The sequence below is a fragment of the Mastacembelus armatus genome, chromosome 17 (assembly GCF_900324485.2).
Source record: "Mastacembelus armatus chromosome 17, fMasArm1.2, whole genome shotgun sequence".
NCBI classification, from domain to species: Eukaryota; Metazoa; Chordata; class Actinopteri; order Synbranchiformes; family Mastacembelidae; genus Mastacembelus; species Mastacembelus armatus.
In genome coordinates this window covers 14,962,495-14,982,698 of record NC_046649.1, presented here as the reverse complement: position 1 = coordinate 14,982,698, position 20,204 = coordinate 14,962,495, and the positions used below count along the sequence as shown (strand labels likewise).

The window sequence follows — 20,204 nt, the reverse complement described above, 5'->3', positions numbered from 1 at the left end:
AGTAAATCAGATAATTAAAGCCACCAGACAGGTCATTTGTCAGCTGAGAGGAACAACAGTCACATCGGGCAATGTGGTTATGTAACTACTGTGTCAGGCAGTGCTGACCAGTGCTCCCATATGTCGCTTGATTTATTTCATAGGGCAAAAAGGGAATGAAACAATATAATGAGATATGATAATAAATAATCCTGATAATAAAAATAACAGCTGACCACAGTTTGTTTTTTTTAAAATTCATTTCAAACATACAGGGGATGACTGTTTCAAAACATAGGGTTTCATTATCACATTATTCTCATTCCTCTCACCATTAAGGTTCCCCTTGTGTTGAAATGGTCTGAAGAACTCATATTGGACCTATGATGTTAGATTTACTATACAGCACTTTTTGGATTTATTGTGACTTATTATAAACATATTATTGGAACTGCTTTTTAAAAATGTAGCAATTTTCAATTTATGCTGGCTCCCCCAGCTGTCTGTGCACAGTCCTGTCATTTCAGTTTTGTGTTTGTGTTTTTGTTAATCCTGTCACCTTTTTAGAATCCTTGGGCTGGCTTGTGGATGTAAGCCCAAAGGCCTGTTGAGTGTGTATGTAATCCAGCCATCTATACCACTTATACTAGAGAGTGTCACAGGTGGGCAGGAGCCAATCCCAGCTGACAGCGGGTGAGAGGTAGGGCACAGTCAGATCTCCAGTTGATCACACAGCTGATGCATAACAACAAACAAACACTGACACTCACATGCACACCTTCAGGCAATTTCAAGTCACCAAAAAACCTAACCTGCATGTCTTTGGACTGTGGGAGGAAGCCAGAGTACTAAGAGAGAACCCACGCAAACACATGGGGAACATGCAAACTTCACACAGAAAGGCTCTGACAGTATCACACACGTTATATACAAGCTGAATTTAGCTCTTTGTTGAACTTACATCAATTTGTGGCTGCACTAGTCCATTAGATGAAAATATTCTCAATGTTCTTTTATACACATTTCCATAAAACCTACCCTGGCATATAGTTTTAAGCCTTGGCCACTAAAATCTGAATTTGTAGGCTTAAACAACTGCATGACTTGAGGTTAATAGTTAACTATAAGAACAATAATCAATTCAATGAATGTCAGATCTAGTAATAATAATAATCTCTACTAGCCAAGGAGAATAATAACTCATAAACCTGAAATTACACCTACCTCACTCTTCCTGGTTGAGAAAACCAAAAGAAAGCAAAACAAAACATTTTATTAGATCATTGGAGAGTTTGTGTGTTGTGTGGTGTTTCTTTTCATCTTTCCAGCAGCACATCCACTACATTTCTGTATGAAACTGACTAATTCATTATAAAACCATAGTCTTAAAACACTAAGTACACTTTCTTCTTGTTGACAACATACCTCACACTTGTCACAAACAACAATCAACTTAAACTGACACAATAAGCTTAACCAAAGCTGCTAAGTAGTATTTGCCAATCCTCTCTGACTCACATCTGATGGATGTGCTTCTTCACAGTGTTGTTGCCATGAAGCTTCAGTAGATGTTGCTTTTTATGTACCACTAAAAAAAACAGAGACAAGCAGGAATTCTACTGCATTTTCATTTATTAGATTTGATTTATAATCAACTGCATAATGTGTGGCATTTTATCTGGAAGTGAGTTTACTGTGCTGGCTCTTGAATATTTTGGATTCTGGTTTGATCTGGTTTCCATGGCTGTGGTGCAGGTTTTAGGCTAAACAATCTTACAACTTCCGACTGAGCAGCCTGTCACTACAAATCTGCTGTTCCCGTTCTCCTTGTATCTCTCTGTCTCTTCCCATCTGTCATTCTCTCTCTGCATTATTATCTGTATTAGTCCCTCATAGTTACACACACACACACACACACACTACCACATTTCTTTGCCACAAACTACTAACGAATTAACAACATGACAAACATGCAGTGCTTTGCCTTTACCAATATTCTTCTACGCTGTAGTGATTGTTATGCAATTATTTTCTGTAGAGAGAATGACAATTTTTATACAGTTTCTTGACTCCATCTTCAGCATTAAGCTCAGCGGCAGGGTAATGTGATGTGATTATGTAAAGTCTGCAGAAAGCAACACTTCAGAAATGGGGAAGTGATGTATTGGTTTTGAAAGGAATGACAAGCAAGAGACAGACAAATGCCAAAGAGATGTGAGGTTAGAAAATGTACCCACTGATTTGTGCATGTCAACAACTTTTCCTCTTGACATTAATAGTCACTGTGACTTTCTGCTCAGCAATTGAAGCCAACAGAAAAGTTCATACACTACTGTCATAGACTGTCAGTGATTGTGGTAAGAAGATTGGGACTACGCTTCCAGAAAAACTGTAAACAGATGACTGCTTGCTTTTCATTTCTGTTATAATTCACTTGTGCCTGTCACTTCCCCTTCTCATCTTGTCTATCTTGCCCACTCCTAATGTTTTCTGCACTGTTGGATAATGATGTTGTATGTACTTTAAGGAAATGTCAAAAAAAATGTTACAATGAAATAATTGACTGAGCTAAACTGAATAAAAGATTTATAAATAATTTGGTTTAAAAACAAAGCCACTACTGTCATTGCAGTCATTGCCAATAAAACCCTACAAACCTGTAATTGTTAAAGAGACACATAATATGCTTGGAATAAACATGTATCACACATTATACTCAGCTACATTCAAAGTTCAACGACCTATAGGCTTACACTGTACTGTATTTACATTATATACAGTATATCTATAAAAAGAACTGAAAAGGACACTGCAATTGTTGCAGTGCCAGTGCACTGCAGAGCTGCTAAGCTTTTCTAATACCAAACCTTTACACATGGCGCCATCTAGTGGGGTCATTTGGTACACTGACATCTTAATGACTTCAACAGCAAGCTATAAGAAACAGTTAATTCTTAATTAAACCTATAGGCTCCTACTGGGCCTCTTTGACTAATAAACTGTGTTATTACTGGTGTGTTTTGTGCTTTCCAAATTCCAAGAATATTATTATAAGACCAAAGAAAGGCTGTGGCTGTAGTTAGCAAAGGTTTGGCTTCATAGTCAAAACTATTGTTTCCTTAACTGCAAAAATGAACAGGATTATGGGTGCATGGTGAGTGTTTACCACTCAGCTAAATGTTACCCAATGAAAGCCTTTAAAAGTGATGCTCACTGTATCTGCTGGAGCCTATCACAGCTCTCTTTGGGTGGAAGGCAAGGTCACCAGTCCATCACAGAGCCACATTTAGATGAATGGGCACACACATAACCACACACGCTCACATACATAATAATAATAATAATAACATTGTTGACTCTGTGTTCAAATCTTACAGTTTTACACTTGTTTCCCCAGGTTCCCTGCCCCTGTCCTGTCTCCGTCTCATCATCCCTCCTCTGCAGCTAGTGTCTACAGCTCTGTGGGGGATGCATCCAGTTGTTTTCAGCTGTGCCACCCAGTACCAAACCTCTTCATGTGACTTTGTTGTGAAAACAAAGCCTTCACTAAACTGTCTGAGCTCTTGACATGCCAATGTGCCGATGATGCTAGAGTTGTGCAGCAGTGATGATTTTGCCAGCCCACATGCCATCCAGCCTCATCTGAGAAGAATAAACAACTTTATTGCAAAACAGGATAAAGAGGTAGGTGTTCTTGATATATCTCCATCACTTTACCTGTCCTTTACCTGACCTTTCCTCATGTTGTTTATTGTTGCTTTTTTTAAAATGTTCAGTACTGAGGTAAAAGCATCAGTGACAAACTTCCTGAAGCTCGTTCCCACACTAGTGGATGATTGGTGATAGGGGGATGTCTTTTATAAGGTGAGTTGGCTGGTACTACATGTTATAAGTTTAAACAATAAATGATTCAACTGCTACATGCAGTTTGACTTTAACTGGTTGGTTCAATTATCAGTTTTTGGAGGATTAGTTTAAATGTACCCCAGAGCTCTGTTGTGTCATCAAAGGGACGTGCCTGTATTTTGTGAAAGGTAATATAAGACCTTTGTTTTTTATTTTTTTTAATTTAATTTCCCAACACTGTTTGGCGCCAAATGTGACTCTGCCCTGGAGACTCTAATGAAAAAGTTCCTTTTCAATCTTCAGAAGCTGCTGCCTGTTCCAAAAATCGACCAAGTGGGTGCCTGGTGTGCAATAATCCTGGGATAGATACAGTTAAAAAAATACGAAAAAGATAAAATTTAATATACATCTTCATCAGTCCAATATTTAATCATGCCCCTTTTTTACACTCAGTGTTGTTTACCAAAACCATTGTACTGTGTATGCTTGAGACTTAGAGCAACAAACTTACTTACAAATATTTGTCAATCTGATTATATAAAGTTCTGCATTGTTTACATCCATGCTCATGGTTCTGCTGTTCGGTAAAATATATTCTTTTATTCCTTTCCTATACTTCCCTCTGCCTCAGTCTCTCCCCTCCTGTCTTAAAAGAGTGCGTAGACTGACTGACTCCTGATTCTCCTCAGTATTATTTATTTTTCATTCAACACTATTTTCAATTCAGTCATATCTTCTTTTTCTAGCTCTGCCTTCATCTTGTGATGACTACATCTTTTCCAGCCTTTCCTATCACCTACTTAGTGTCAGCAATGGTGAAGGAGACAAAGGTGTCAAATCTGGGCCCGTGTGTGTTCCTGAAGACTGGCACAGATTAAAAGTCATTTGGAAGTGATTCTACAAAGGATAAAGAAGAAAACATTGAGGAGATAAATTTAGAAGTGCCAAGGAAGGTGGAAAGAAATGGTCAGCAGCATTTGAATGATCTGACTAAAGACCAAGGAGCCTCTGTTGCTGTAATACTTTAACCTTTAGATGAAAGTGAGTCTAGAGACAATGACGATGTGGATAAAAAATTATAATTTTATAAAAATAAAAAACCCACAATAAGACATCCTCAAAAACTTTCAAGTGTCTCGTTTGTGGCCAGGATTTTGGTTCCTTTAGCAAATTAAAAAAACACAAGGTGAGTCAAATTGAATGTCTGATGAACAGACAGGTTCAGTCAGCTTCTGCTACACAAAGCGGATTTTTAAAGAAGAATCATTTACATACTAAACATAACATTATTCAGCATTCCTCACTGGCAGGGCTCTCTGCACAAAACTTTAATATTCTTCCAAACCCTGAGCAGTCAAATGATGACTTTCTTGTTTGTCATGCTTGTGGCAAAGTTTTCATTTACCCAAAGAATTTTGACAAACGGGATTTGTGTGTTTAGTAGTGAACATCAGACACAGACAGACTTGCAGTGTTCTACAAACCCAACTCATCAGGTCAAATCAGATCCTCTAGATATCACCAAAGAGTCTTTGCTTTGTGATATTGAAGCCAAACCTTCAAATGTTGCAGCCCGGGAATTTTAGCCCATGAGTTTATATTAACTGAAAACTCTTCATTGTATTGACTATATATTTGCAGGTTCATCATGATCTGTGTTCTGTTGCATTGGTCTTATTTTCTGTAAAGCTGATGCATATAGCCACTTAGGAACAGTAACAGATCTTCAATAAAAATACACAACACCACAATAAAAGTAGATGGATAGAATATAGCCGCAAAAATGACCATTTACATACTAAAAAACAACAACAACAACAACAATAATAATAATCCTTACAGAAACAATGGAACTTCGCACCTCCAGTGTTCGGGCCCTAATAAATCATCCTCATGAACACACTAGTGCAATAGACGATTGTTGTAGAAATAGTGCTCCACCAGAGAGCAGTGGTGCTCCAGGGACTGCAACAGATTTCTATAAATGCATGTACAGCTGTCAAATGAAAATGAATGTTGGACTACAGAACATTTTGAAACAAAAAAACTGATCTGTATGACTGTTTTGTCTAAGTGTGTGAAGATAAATATGCTATATAACAAACATAAGACCTATTTACCTATTTTGTATGTGTCCCTGTACTGAGCCCTGTTTCTACAAAACAGAGGAACCCTGAGACTGGGATTTTCCACTTTGCTAATTAAGAAACAGTGTTGCAGGCAAGGTGAGAAAGGGTGACAGGCAGCAGCTTTTCTAGGTGGAACATCTCTGTAATAAGCGCACAATGGGGATGCAAGGACATCTGTATTTGTCTTTCTTAATGGAAGCTGCAAACAAATGAAAAGGGAATACTGTATACTTTGATTTCTCTGTGACTGCAGGGCTTTACAATCTATGTGGACAGGATTTAAGTCATAAGTTTTAGTTTTATGTTCACAAAATCACAGTAGTTGATAACAGGCATGTGGAAATCAATACAGAAGAAATCCAACAAAATGAAAGAAATCTCCAGTGAGCTGTACAAAACTAACCGGTGGGCAAACTGTGCATCTCCTTTGGGATGGTCTGGTCTTTGCCTGCAGAGACATTCAAATTTTCACCTTACCGAAACCTCGATTTGTCCTGCTTGCTATTGATGAATACCACAAAATGGTATGGACTACCAACTAAACCGCTTAGGTCCTTTTCTGGGTCTGCTGAAGCTAAGATGAATACCCTACAGTTTAAGGCACAGCATTATATAACATCACATCAAAAGGTTTTCTTGGTTACAGATGAGCTATGACTGTCATAACTGTAGGTGTTGCTACACAATATGTCCCTGTAGACAATGGTACCAGGCTCCATACAGTGTGAATGGACCAAGTTACAGCTCTCAGGTTCCTCTGTTTAGGTCATCGCTTCATAAGAGTCCAGTCCAAACATCTTCTCTTAGAACATGGAAAATATCGCATTTCAACAGGTTAAGAAGTCTAAGAAAAGCAGAAAACCTTCCATTGAAAAATGGAAAAGTCATGGCTAATTAAAATTTCTCGTAAAATTTAATTGATTGGGTAAAAAAAACATGATCAAGGTAATCTGCCGTGGGCAGCTGGAAAACAAGCAGGGCAGTGTTCAAGAAGACCAGGGTTGAGAACCACAGGTCTAGGAATGCACATTGCCCGGTCTTGCTGCTAGATATCTCCTAAGAGTCATATAATGTGCCTGTAGGCAAATATTGTAAACATTTTGGTTGACCTCTTCTAAGAATGCTTTCTTTTATAATCAGTTTAAATTTACTTGACAATGAGAGAACAGTTAGAAGCAATGTCACTTCAGTTCCCTTTATTCACAGAAATGCTTCTTCAGATCACAGCTTTTAATCTTATAGGCTATTAGTCTGTCTTTACACTGGCTTACATAACTGTTTGAAATGTGCAGGCATGATTTACCATAATGTATAGCAATTCATGCAGAATAATGTCGTTTCATGTGAAGAACTCCTACAAACAAAGTTTATGTAGTAACATAAAAATTAATATCCATTCTTTATTGGTAGCTAAATTGAAAAGATGGCATGATTTAACAACATTGACTACTAATACTTAATATTTAAAATGTCAAATGGTAATGCTTTTCCACAACACACATAAAGGATTTCTCACTGCCTGAAAATAAACAAACACTGCTATTCAAATATATATAAGGTTTGTTTTTCGCCTCATTTAAATGATAGCAATACTGATGGGATTTGGAAGTGTAAGAGCCTAAATATATCCTGATTTCTACCAGTTCACAGGATACAAATTTGAAGGACTGCTGAGTGGTGCAATGCAGCCTTGATTGAATTGAATTCCAGGTTTGCAGCAGTGTTGAACGGATTCTGACTCTGTGAAGTGTCTTACTCAGCAGAAATGTCCTAAAGAGCTGGTGCACTATTGGAACTGCACTAGTTATGCCAGCAGCAATACTATTCTGTAGGCATTAATCATATTCACTGAAAATTTGCCCATGTATACCTTCTAACTGCTTGACAATATCTGAGGGGAATGTACATTGTATTGTTATTGCAGATATCAGTGATATTCCTAGCCATCCCTTAAACAACAGACTGGTTATATACAGTCTTTGTTTTGTTCCCTTGCAGCCAACAACATCCATTGCATGTTGCTTTAAATTCAGAAAAAAATAGAATAGAGTGTAACAGTGATTCAGGCACATTCAGTGTCTCTCTTCCAGTGTAACTGGTCTTTGGCAATGCTGCCTTTTCAGATTGCAGTGGTATCCTTACCATTCTCTGTCCAATGTGCTGCCACATTGCTGCACTTGCTATAAATATGACCCATAAACACATCGTCATGCAGCTTTCTGCAGCTTGGGAGGCTTTTGAAAAAAGCGTTATTTCTCAGCTGGCATGTGGAAAGCACATCACAGCCAGGAGCCTTTCCCACACTTCTAAGTGTTGCAGAGAGAGAGATGAAAAGAAAGCAGAGAGAGAGCCTGGGAAGATGCAGTTTCCTCTGAGCACTCACTGAAGACACCTGCCTGTCTTTTTCTTTAAAACATCTTGCTAGAGAGGTTGGGGTGTGTTTTGGCTAGATGACACTGATGGTTGATTGAGTTTTTATGCAGCAGGAGCTTTCAGTAAGAGTCCTGGATATAGCCTTGCTATTTTTGCTGTGATTTTAAAACTCATGTTTTATTCAGACCTGGGATGCTTCAGCAAATGACGGCCTGTGTGCAACCATGTACAGAAGATGGATGCTTAGATGTTTCACAGATGCAGGGCTGTTAGTATATCATATGATGGGCTGAAATGCCAGCTAGGTGCTTTGTGTGTGTGTTTGTTTGGGGGGGTGGGAGTGTGGGATATAAAAGAGACATTGGGAATGACAGAGACAGAACTGATATAAATCTCTTGCCACTAATTATCACCGCTTTGTTAAACACTTTTGCTAACAGCCTCTAGTGCTGCTACAAACAGCTAAAAAATTACAAATGAAACAGCCTCTGCACTGGCTCCAGCCCAACTAGTTAATCTGAAATTCTCTTTCCGTTTGAAACAAAGACTCAAAGCTCAAATTAGTGACTGCAAATTCTGCTCATTCTTGACCTTGCAGTCACCTTTAACAGCTTTTTAAAATCCAACAAATGCAGGCAAATACTTTCTAAATGATTAAAATTGTAGTGAAATATAAAACAAAATATCTGCATAGATATCCTGTTAGAGGGGTTTGGCTTGGCCAGTAGCTGTACTGAGTGTTCCTCAAAAAATCCTCAAGTAGACCCAGCTGGCACATAAGGCTCTGCAGCAGAAATTTGTCCCATCCCACCATGCATCTGGTGTGTATTGATTGTACTCTTGCGCTTACTGTACACAGGGATTGCAACACAAAGCAGCAAAGAGAGACAGAAGCAGGGAGTGGTGGGTGGTGAATGAGTTTAGCTTTTTTTAGCTTAATGTGGCTGCATCACTGAACTCAGTTCGAACATTGAATTGTGAGACAGAGATTACATGTACATACTGTAGCTGTATCTCTGTTCAAACTTGCATATTTGCATGAGCACTTTCACCTTAAATTTGTGGTGATTCTGAACAATAATACACAAAAAGCCTTGGGAAAGTACCCTGTAGTATCCTATTCACCAACAACTGCAATGCAGCCATGTCTGGACTTTGTCTATTTGCATTCAGGCCAGGTATAATGGTGAGAGCTGCCACCAGCGACCCCACACCTCTACATGCACACAGAATCCAGCTGTTCAGCACAATTAACATCTGTACAGTGGGTGTGCTGTGATCAATGGACCATACGCCAGAGCAGACTTGAGAAAACCCTGAACCTGTGTGGACAAGCTGACCTGTGTGTCAAGGCTGCTACGTGCATAGAAAACTATGATATGACTTATTAGTGCCACTCTAAATTGCAACATAATGCATGGTCCATGAAGATGGCCTGCACAGACTGTGACCAAAGTGTTGCATAAAGCAAGTGGAAAACATCTTTGTCCTTAATAAATAAAAAAATAAATAAATATGTATATATGTATAACCAACATGACCCAGTCATTTATTCATTTTAGTATAATGAAAAAAGAAACGCAAAACAAAACACAAAAACACATCTGTACTACAAAACACAAGTAAACTTGTGCCGGTCAGTTAGTCAGGTTGACCCTTACAATACACATCTGACAAATGCAGTATGGGCATCTATTCAGTTTATGGAATATCAAGAAGAAAGGAGTGGGATTTAAATAAAGAAGGGCTGGAGATTCACAGTAAAATGCTTAGCCTGACAGCATGAGAAAAGATGTTATAAAGCCAGAAGGTGCCTGATCTCAGAAGGATGTTAGTGGAAAATTAGAAGAGTTAGCTCCTGTGACTGGGAGCGTTTCTTGTGCGTAGCATGAGTATGTGGACAGAAAGCAGATGGGGCTGTAGTCAAGCTGTTGAATGATGAGCAAATAAAAACAAGCAGACAACGACTTCCAGTGAGAATACTGCTATGTTAGCATGCCACACATACAAAGCACACTACCAAAGGGCCAATATGCATGCACACTTTGTGCTAACAAACATGCACGCTGACATGTGCTCACAAATACACAAGCACACGTCATCTCTGCTTTTTTGGCTAAAAATCTATAAACAGGATCCTTTGATAAAACAGTGATGATTCGAGTTCCACAAACAATGTAATCGCTCAACTGCTAGTCCAGATGACAATGCATGTGTGTGTGTATTTCTATGGCCAATAGTGTGAGGACCACTTTGAGTTCTATGTCATGGGAGTGAGGACATTTTTGGAAAATAAGGAGGTTTTGGCTGGTTCTCACTTTCTGCCACACCTTTAAAGGATTGTTTGATGGCCAAGATTTGGCTTCAGGATTCAGGTTACAGTTAGGTTAGGATTATGGTAAGGGTTGGACTAAGGCACATAGTCGTGATGGTTAAAGGGCCGGGGAATGCAATATGTCAACAACTGCCTACAAAAAGATAGCTGTAGAAACGTATGTGCGAGTGTGTGTGTGAGGCTGAAAGGACAAATTGAAGCTTCGTAACAGGCAGTAATGACTGAAATCAAACCTGCAAAGTAGGTCAACCATCCATCTACACCTACTCCTCTAATGTTTTATGACAGGTGACACAATCGTTGAGAGCTGCACAGTAACTGATGCCATTATATCATTATTTCTTTGTGACTCTGCGCAGGGCCATTTAACTGTGGGGCAAATTAGATTAGTGCAGACGCTAAACAGGCCAATGCAATAAAGCAATGTTTCATCCATGCTCTCTGATTCCATTAAAAGCCCATAGAGTATCTGTCATTTGTTTGCTGCAGCCTTATTTCTGGACTAGATCAACTTGCAGCAGAGATGACTGAGTCATAAATGGGCTAAGTAAACTCACCATCGACGAATAACCAAACTATCAGCTGTTTAAACACTAAAGTGAGGAGCTGGCTGTGAGCCTTCAGCTCATCTCCAAATGATCACACAGGCAGTCACCACACATCAAAATCAACTGCCCTACTCAGTATCAGTGTAGCATATGCCAGACAGGCAGTGCCTTGATTATAGCCTGCGTTTGATATAAAAGTGCATTTTCTGCTCACTGTGAAGTAGCAGTTAATTGTTGAAAATATAGTCACAAAAATATGAGCCACCAAAACAAATCAATATTCTGTGTCATTCTTTGCATACTTTCTAAATGTGATCATTTTGTGATATATGTGAACTCTTAAGCTGTGTTTTGAAGTGCTATAATGACCCTGAAATAAAACAAAGCCAACATCTTGATTCAAAATACACAGATAATTGCTTGGTTCTTGTTTCATATTCTTGGCAGCTGTGGTCATTTATTATTATTAAGAACCCGGACACAAGACTTTTTGGTTTCCTTGGCAATAAGCAAGCTAAATCCTGCTCCACTTCTTCAGGTGGAAGTGAGTCAACAGTGCCGTTTTACAACTCGCCCCCGTACCATCCTCATGCTTTGTATGAGCTCAGTGTAGAGTGGAGAAATAAAAAAGAAGCATAGAGACAGTTGACAGTGTCCCGCCATTGACAACAATCTTGTCTCCACAGGCCAAATACTCACTGGCATGAACAGCCTGTCAGAGATAAACATACGGGGAAAACACAACTGAACATCCAGCAGTGCCATCCAACGCACATCTGGGACCTGTTAACACAACAGCCACAAAGCTGCACTAGATCAAGGTGCAGTCACTTTACGATTGAACTGATGACCTTCTGGTTGCAATCTCTTCAACATCTCAAGTCCAGACTTCTACTGTCAGTTGAGATAACACTCTGTCTGCTGCCCTAACAGTCTAAACTACACTAGTGCAGAAATGATTATTTCATTAACAGAGTCACTGGCCCCAGCTTGTCATTTGCAGGGATTTGCTGCATATCTATGTTTTAAATATTTATAAATTTAAATATATTTAGGACTGTTGATAAGACAAAAAGGCAATCTGAAGCTGTCACCTTGGACTATCAAGAATTCAGGTGGACATTTTCACTACATTATGACATGGACTAAAATTAATCAGCAGAAGATCTCGCAATAAAGTATTAGTGGCAGTCTAAGGATGGACACATACACACTCACAGAATACTTTATCAATTGAAAAAGCATACTCCTTTACAGCAGATGTTTACACTATGCAGCACCTTCATTCAGTTCTGACAGGTTTATTTTCCCACAGAACAATGAGTATCCTCCTACAAAAATCCACAAAGAATGCTCAAAATACAGTCTGCTTAACTTAACATGCATATTGGTATGGCATTTCTTCAACAAAATCTCTTAATGAACCGTCCAGCTTCTAAAAGCACTACAATAGAACATAGGCGTGGTACTTATCTCACACATTTTGCTGAGTGGATAAATGGGTGTGACTCAAGCTAGCTGAGATGCTGAGGCTGTAGGATAAATCTATAAAGTTGCAGTAGCTCTCAGGACTAATATGTTTTGTATCATGTATTTCAGAACACTGGCATCATGGGGGACAAACAGCAAAGGACTTGTGATGTCATTCATTGCATTACACATGTGGGTACACACATATCCTGCTAGTGAATGAGACCAGTAAGGGAAAAGTACATTCTGACTGCAACTCCTGCAGACATTAGAGATTCTTCAGAAATTATGAAATGACTGGCATGAAATCTATTTTCAGCTGTTAGATGTAGCGTGTATCTGAATTACCCTGTAGTGCAAAAGATCTCAATCCTCAGCACAAAATGCCAAGTCACCATGGTAACAGGGGATGCATTACGCTCCGGAAAGGGCGATGGAGACAGAAGACTATTCACCACGCGCATCATCACGGGATCTATTAGTCTACAACTGTTTAAAAGGTGGTCATCAAAAATCTACAAGATGTTGAACAAACCGGATATCCCGTCCGAATTTGTGCACCACAACCGCTGCCAAAGCTCAGGCTACTACAGGTCACGTTGAAGCTTCTTATTATATAACTGCGTTGAATTACATTGGTAGCATTTGCCAATCGCTGACGGAATCAAAATTCACACACGAACCACGTTTAAAGCTACAATAGTGGTTCATATCTGAATTCCCTTTATTTATTTTTTTCTTGCGCCAGACACGTCAGTAACCGCCAGCTTTAGTCCACAAAGTTGCATAACATTTTAGTCACATTTCCCACAAGAACATCTTGAGCCATTAATTATTACTATAACAAAGGAATAGTCTACAAATACAGAAAAATAATAGCCTGTAGGAAAATTACATAAATGTTTAATTCGCGTAAAATTAGAGCGCATCTGTAATACTCCCAGTTCACCTACATAACGACATATAGCAAACACCTAACAGGAAGACTTAGTAGCAGGATGGATGGATGGATGGATGGATGTGCGCCTACCTGTCCGCAGGTTGAAGGAGAGCCGGGATTCAACGAGATATGGGGTATCGCTCTTGGAGCGGAGTCTCCTTATCGGTCGGCGGTCTGTACTGCTGTCCGGAGTAGTCGCCATCAATTTGAACCAGTGTCCAGTGATGACTGCTGGCCGACTGGGGCAGACGCAAAAGCACGGCCACTGACACGCTGGGAGGTAGCTATTGATGGGGAGGAGGAGGGAGTTCACACACCGAGAGAGAGAGAGAGAGAGAGAGAGCGAGAGAGAGAGAGGCGTTGGTGGATCATGGCATGGGTGAGGACAAAAAAGATGTCAAAATATGGTTGAAACAAGAAATAACGCAGAAAATTCTCCCTTTAAAACTGAAGTCTAATTTACACCCTGTCAACTCCGAGGAAACAATTACAATAACCAATTCTGATTAATCGATAGATACGCCCTACTCATATTTATACCTACACTAGGCTATATATTTATTCAGATTTATTTTATGTTTCAGATTCAATTGTTCAGTTTTAGCTTGACCACAATAAAGAGTATCGGAATATGAGTGTTGTCAGTATTGCTGTGCAAGGTTGACAATGTTTTTATCCTAATAACTGATCATAATGAACACTTTGAAAACAGACAACACATTCTTACAGCGTATGCAACACATCCTCCCACATCATACGGCATCAAAGAACAAAACAGCAACCCAAAGGCAAAGAAATAATCAGAATAATAATGATAATGAAATAACATATACGCTACTGTTACCATTAAATGTAAGGGTGAAAACAAGTACCTACTAAAAGGAGTGAAAAATAAAATAAGAAAAAAAGAGAGGAGTGGATTTGAGTTGGTTTTGCGGCTTTTTGGCATTTGAATGAATGAATCATCCTGAATGAAGCACACTTACAACAGTCCACCAGCAGATGGCTGTGCTATATATTTTTGCCATTTCTCTACTTTATGTGCAATTTTAGGAGACGTTTTACGACAGTTTGGCACATTTACGACATCGATAGAGGTAAACAAGAAGGATAGTGTGGGTTTGTGTTGTAACTGCGGAAATATCACCAAAGGAGGTAAGTCGGGTAAAGTTGGCGATGGCGAGCTCATTTAAGTACACACATATTTAGCTGTTATTACCTAAGATGTTCACGTCAGTATGTCCATGTAAGTTCCCGCTTATGTGACAGAGAGCACGTCGAGACTGGCTCCTTGGCTAGCGTTAACTTAGCCCACAGCGTTAGTTGTATTAAAGGACAATGCAGCATAGAAGCTAGTTTCCGGTACTTGTAACGTTATCCTCAAGATATTATCCAGTTGCAAGCAGCTGGTTATTATTCCCACAATGACCGATAAATGTCTATAGCAGTGAGGGCAACTTAACGATAGTTAGCTAATGTTATAACTAAACATGCAGACTATCTACAGTTCTCACTCATAGTTGGGTAAATTGTGTCCTTTCACTGTAAAGTCCCTGAAACCTGTTTCTACATATTTGGATTTAAGTTGGTCCAAACCAAATACACCTAATGCACGTCCAGTTGTCTGAGTCCATCGTTTCTAACTGCACCTTGTTTTATCGTTTAAACCTTGTTTTGTTGCGGCTGCAGCACATTTAAGGCATCTGTTGTGATTGCGTTGCATCAAATACCAAAGAGCTACTTGCTTGTGAGAATCAGCGTAGCAAGACGTGATTTGTAATTTGTCATGACTTTGTGTTCTCTTCTTTGTTTTCCATGTGTCGATCTGCTTTTCTGAAACATCAGTAACGATGATTCTCCATAACCGAGCTGTGTTTGCACTTGGTCTTCGCATGTGCTCCACTCAGGTGACGAAAGGAGCTTTGGTGGACACGGCAAAATTCAACTCGGGTAAAATTAAAGCAGACAACTTCATGTAATGTTGCTTTGCTGACGTGCCATGTCAGAAATCTTCAATGACATAATGAAATGCCTTTAGTAAGAACCACAAACATTTGAGTAGCATCTATGAAATGATAAATCAATGGCGTATTGTCTGCTAGTTAATGAGTAACAGATTAAGAACTGTGTAGCAAATCATGTCAATATTAGATTCTGTGTTAATGAGCTACTGTTTAATGATTACTTCTGTAAATCTGCATACATGATACACATATTATCAACTGGTTGTGAATATCAAGATACTTGATTATTCGTTGCTTTTCATTTTGCTTTTCTAGACATGTCCGAATTCCGGCAGGTCTTTTCCAAAGCCAAACACATAGCAATCATCACAGGGGCTGGTGTGAGTGCAGAGAGTGGAGTACCAACCTTCAGGGGAGAAAATGAGAAGTGGCGGAAGTGGCTGTCTCAGGTATTTTATTAAAAAAGCTAACTACACACATTGTGCATGTTTTGTTTGTTTAAGTCAAAGTGTTGAGTTTGGTCTGACCTTCAGCTGTGGTTCAGACTTGTTGCTGGGGAGTGCGTGCATTTCATGTTTACATAATACATCTTCACAGCTCAGTGAATTTATCTCAACAGCAACATCCAGCAAAGACAGCAATAGTGTTTGTAGTCCACCCTAACTGAGATGTTTTAACTTAAAGTGTGCTGTCCTTCATTAGCTAATTTTTGCCTCTCAAAATGAAACTTTTGATTGCTGCCTTCTTAGCCTATGAACTTTAACCCAAATGCATTCCTGTCTTGGTGTAATCTTAGGACCTGGCTACTCCAGAGGCTTTCTCTCGCACCCCGTCTCGGGTCTGGGAGTTCTATCATTACAGAAGGGAGCTGGTAATGAGCAAGAAGCCCAGCGCTGTCCATCAAGCTATAGCAGAATGTGAGGCTCGGCTGAGGAAGCAGGGACGCTCCGTTGTTGTCATCACCCAGTGCATAGACGACCTTCACCGGCAGGCTGGGTCTAAACATGTGCTCAAGATTCATGGTGAGAGGCAGAGTTGGGCCAAAAGACTGAACGTGTGACATTTTACATGGTCATCATAATCATAATTATCACATTTTTTGATTAAATAAAGCTTTGTCTTGTACTGAATGTTAAAATAGAATATGCGTGTGTAATTTATGTCTTAGTTTCAATTTCTGAAACCCAATAAGTAGTTGAAGTGGGTAAAATGCAAATGATGAATTTTATCATGAAGATTCATAAAATACACTTAATCCTGAGGCTGCTGCATAGTCAGTGATTAATGGAGGCTTTGATGGCAACATGGTTCTTTAACTGCAATATGGAAACATCTGATTCATAGCTGTGAGTCTCTCTAACAAACATCCCATGTGCCCACAGAGTTAGTCACTAATGTCCATGGACGAACTTCAGAAAGTGTAATGTGGTGGGATCAGCTCAAGTATGTCAGTTCTTGAGGAGACAGTTTTGTCAGGCTTTTCTGTTTTGATACGATTTTTTAGGGGGATTATGGCAAAATTGTGTTAAAGCTTCAAACTAACTTCTTTTCTAAAATCTTGCTTTAATTATCTGCGTATGAGTCAGGATGTTAAAATATCAGTGTCAACAAACTCTGTGGTAAAGGACATGTTTTTCAGTGACTACAGCAGCCTGAAATGAAAAACAGCTGTTTTCTGTGCATAAATACAGGCAGTCTGCTGGAGACACGCTGTGTGAGCTGTGGGCATGTGGCCGTAAACAAGCGAAGCCCCATATGTCCTGCCCTAAAGGACAAAGGGTAAGAAGCAGTACCTATTGATGAAATACACACGCTGATAAAGATTAAGGTTTTGTAGCCTGATGTCTTCATTTTGACCCCGTGGGGGAAGTGCACTTTAACACACTCTGTTTTCTATGTTCATGTACAGTGCGCCAGATCCAGATGTTACTGATGCCCAAATTCCTGTGGATAAGCTGCCAAGGTGAGATTACTTTCACTTCACAATAATAAAGCGGAGGGTCAGATTTACTGAGCCTTTTGTGACACTAATCTGATGCACACTACACCTGGAATTTCCTCTTATTAGATAGGAGCTGATGCATGTATATTTGAAAAACTAAAGGAATAACAAAGGAAAGGTATGATGTGAAAGAAAACCATAAATGAACCTGGATTGTACAGAAATCCTTATACCAGTATACACACAAAGTGTGATGTTATAACTGATCAATAATGGAACATCATCACGTTCTATAACCCTAAACCAAAATGATAATAGTTTTAAGGTCATTAAGCATTAACCTGGGAATGAACTGTGAAATGTGCAGCTGATAGCTGATTGTGAGGTGAGGGCTTCCTCTTGGGGGCAGTGCTGTGCTATGAAAGTATTTTCTTTTTAAACCTTAGGCTAGCAAATGTTGCTAAAATATATGGAACATGGATTATATAGTTGAACCATAAAGGACAATAGGGAGGAGATTCTGTTTTAGTATCTGTGATTTCCTTCTGTGTGACTCTTAATTTGTAAATTTTCACTGAATTACACAGAACAATATAACATTCACTTTCTTTGTTCTTAATAGATTCTAACTATTACATACATATGACCACCAAATCAGTCAAATTCTGTGGATTTATACTTTTATACGCACTATGATTGATAAATGTGGACTGACACAATTAATTGACTAAGGGATGTTTGCTGCTGCTGTTTCAAGGTGTGAGGAAAGTGACTGCCATGGCCTGTTGCGGCCCAATGTGGTGTTTTTTGGTGAAACTCTGGACTCTCATATCTTGACCAAGGTGGAAAAAGAGATGGAAATCTGTGACCTCTGCTTGGTGGTGGGTTATCCTAATTTCTCCATACATGCACACTATTCATTCACAATCTCTCAAGGACTAGACTGGGAGAGTTTTTGAGTAGATTTTTCAGTTGACGCTGGTGTCATTTCCCTCTGCCATTTACCTATAGGTGGGCACGTCTTCAATTGTTTACCCAGCAGCCATGTTTGGCCCCCGGGTTGCATCCAGAGGTGTCCCAGTGGCAGAGTTCAACCTACAAACAACCCCAAAAACTGAGTACTTCAAGTACGTTAGTTAAGAAACATAGTGTACTTTGGAAAAAGATAAAGCTCTAGTACCTATCATGTTTATTCAATGAATTATGTTAACAGTAAAACATATTAATGATAACTAAACCAGGCCAGTAGGTAATGATGCATGTAAATTGATATTTAGTGCCATCCACTGGCAGCAATGGCAAAATTCAGTGTCTTAACCTTCAATCAGTCATCAACTCCAAAGCACTTTCATTTCATTATACATGACCTAAAATTTTGACCTAAAGTGTCTCTTTATTTGTCTCTGTCTGTGGTGTGACACAGGTACCATTTCCAGGGTCCTTGTGGAACTACACTGCCTCCAGCATTGGCACCACATGAGTCTGAGGTTATTTACTGACTTTACCGACAGCAGTCAAGTGGCTTCTTCTACAGTCTAATGCAATCCAAAGCTGTGGGGATTTATAACATTTTAAGAACTCTGACTGGAAATCAGTTTAGCTGTTGATGCTTGGTAGGGGAACAGCTGTAAATAATTTAGCGTTTTACGACTTTGAGATGGATCTCTTAGTACTTGAATATATGGCTCACTAAACTGGAAATAGCGCTGTTTAGATTTAGGCAGGAACTATGCAGCTTTATATAAGAAGTGAAAGGCACTATGTTCAATATGTAGTTCTTTGCATAGAAAGATATCGGATGGTATTGTTTTTTCTTACATATTATATGCTGGTGAGGTAATGTTATGTTTTTAGCTATACTGTGGTCTAAAATGATGATGAAGACCAGATATATTGTACCTCTTTTCTCTTTCCACATAATGAACAGATGTTCAATCTTGTGCCTTTCAAAACTGTTTATGCAACCTTGACCAAATGCTCCCTTTAAACCTCAAGTGCAACTCAACCAGCATTACAGAGATTAAGCCAAATGTAGTTTGTTGTTGACCAAGGACAGAGGGGGTAGAAAATAGGAAAATGTTGACTTTCCAATCCAAGCCTGAATCAGCATCATTCCCTTCTCATGCTGTTTGACTGTTATTATGATGTCAGTAATTACATGTCATGGATTATTCGTGGAACATTTTTACACTTTTCAGTGTCTATTTGAGAGGAATATGTGTGCAATTACAATCACAACAATACAATTTAAATTGTCTACAAGTGAAAGCAACGATATAATATTTAATACCATTACCACTTTTTTTTTTTAACTTTTTCTTACAAACATCACGCATAATTTAAAACTGCCAATGTAATGATACAGAACATACTTATTAAAACACTAAATGTACATTTGCTGTTTGTGTGTTGTTGTCAAAAACAGTGTCAGTAGCTTGTGTAGAGGTACAGGGCAGTGCACTGTACTGTCTGTGCCCAAAATGAACAGTAGATGCCAGCATGTAGCTTTTTTTCTCTCAATGATAGCTTATATAGCAACACATATATAACGTAACTCTAAGAGGGGAAGAGAATACAACATCGTATCCACTCAGATTCCTCTCTTAGTATGCATGAGTGCATGGAAATGCAGACTTAAATACCCCAGGGCCATCAGTGAACTCAGAGTTGTTACAGCC

General features: G+C 39.1%; 2 protein-coding genes across 3 annotated transcripts in view; one reads left to right on the top strand and one right to left on the bottom strand.

The window, feature by feature from the left end:
• The window catches only part of LOC113133767 (phosphatase and actin regulator 1-like), a 38,177-nt gene extending 24,307 nt beyond the window's left edge, over positions 1-13,870 (bottom strand). Inside the window, exon 1 of the mRNA XM_026312642.1 lies at positions 13,711-13,870. Coding sequence (XP_026168427.1) covers positions 13,711-13,822 — 112 coding nt within the window. The 5' untranslated portion in view covers positions 13,823-13,870. The remainder of the gene's footprint in view (positions 1-13,710) is intronic.
• Positions 13,871-14,681: 811 nt separating this feature from the next.
• On the top strand, positions 14,682-19,920 carry LOC113134951 (NAD-dependent protein deacylase sirtuin-5, mitochondrial-like). Of its 2 annotated transcripts, none has more exons than XM_026314568.1 (9): positions 14,682-14,775; positions 15,466-15,570; positions 15,900-16,033; positions 16,381-16,606; positions 17,276-17,363; positions 17,494-17,547; positions 18,284-18,407; positions 18,538-18,653; positions 18,950-19,920. In XM_026314568.1, the coding sequence occupies exons 2-9, from the start codon at positions 15,471-15,473 to the stop codon at positions 19,023-19,025; spliced, it is 918 nt and encodes a 305-aa protein (XP_026170353.1). In that variant the 5' UTR covers positions 14,682-14,775; positions 15,466-15,470; the 3' UTR covers positions 19,026-19,920. The 2 variants fall into 2 exon arrangements, with proteins under 2 accessions (XP_026170353.1, XP_026170354.1); XM_026314569.1 differs by having other exon boundaries at positions 14,696-14,775; positions 15,461-15,570.
• Positions 19,921-20,204: the final 284 nt, after the last annotated feature.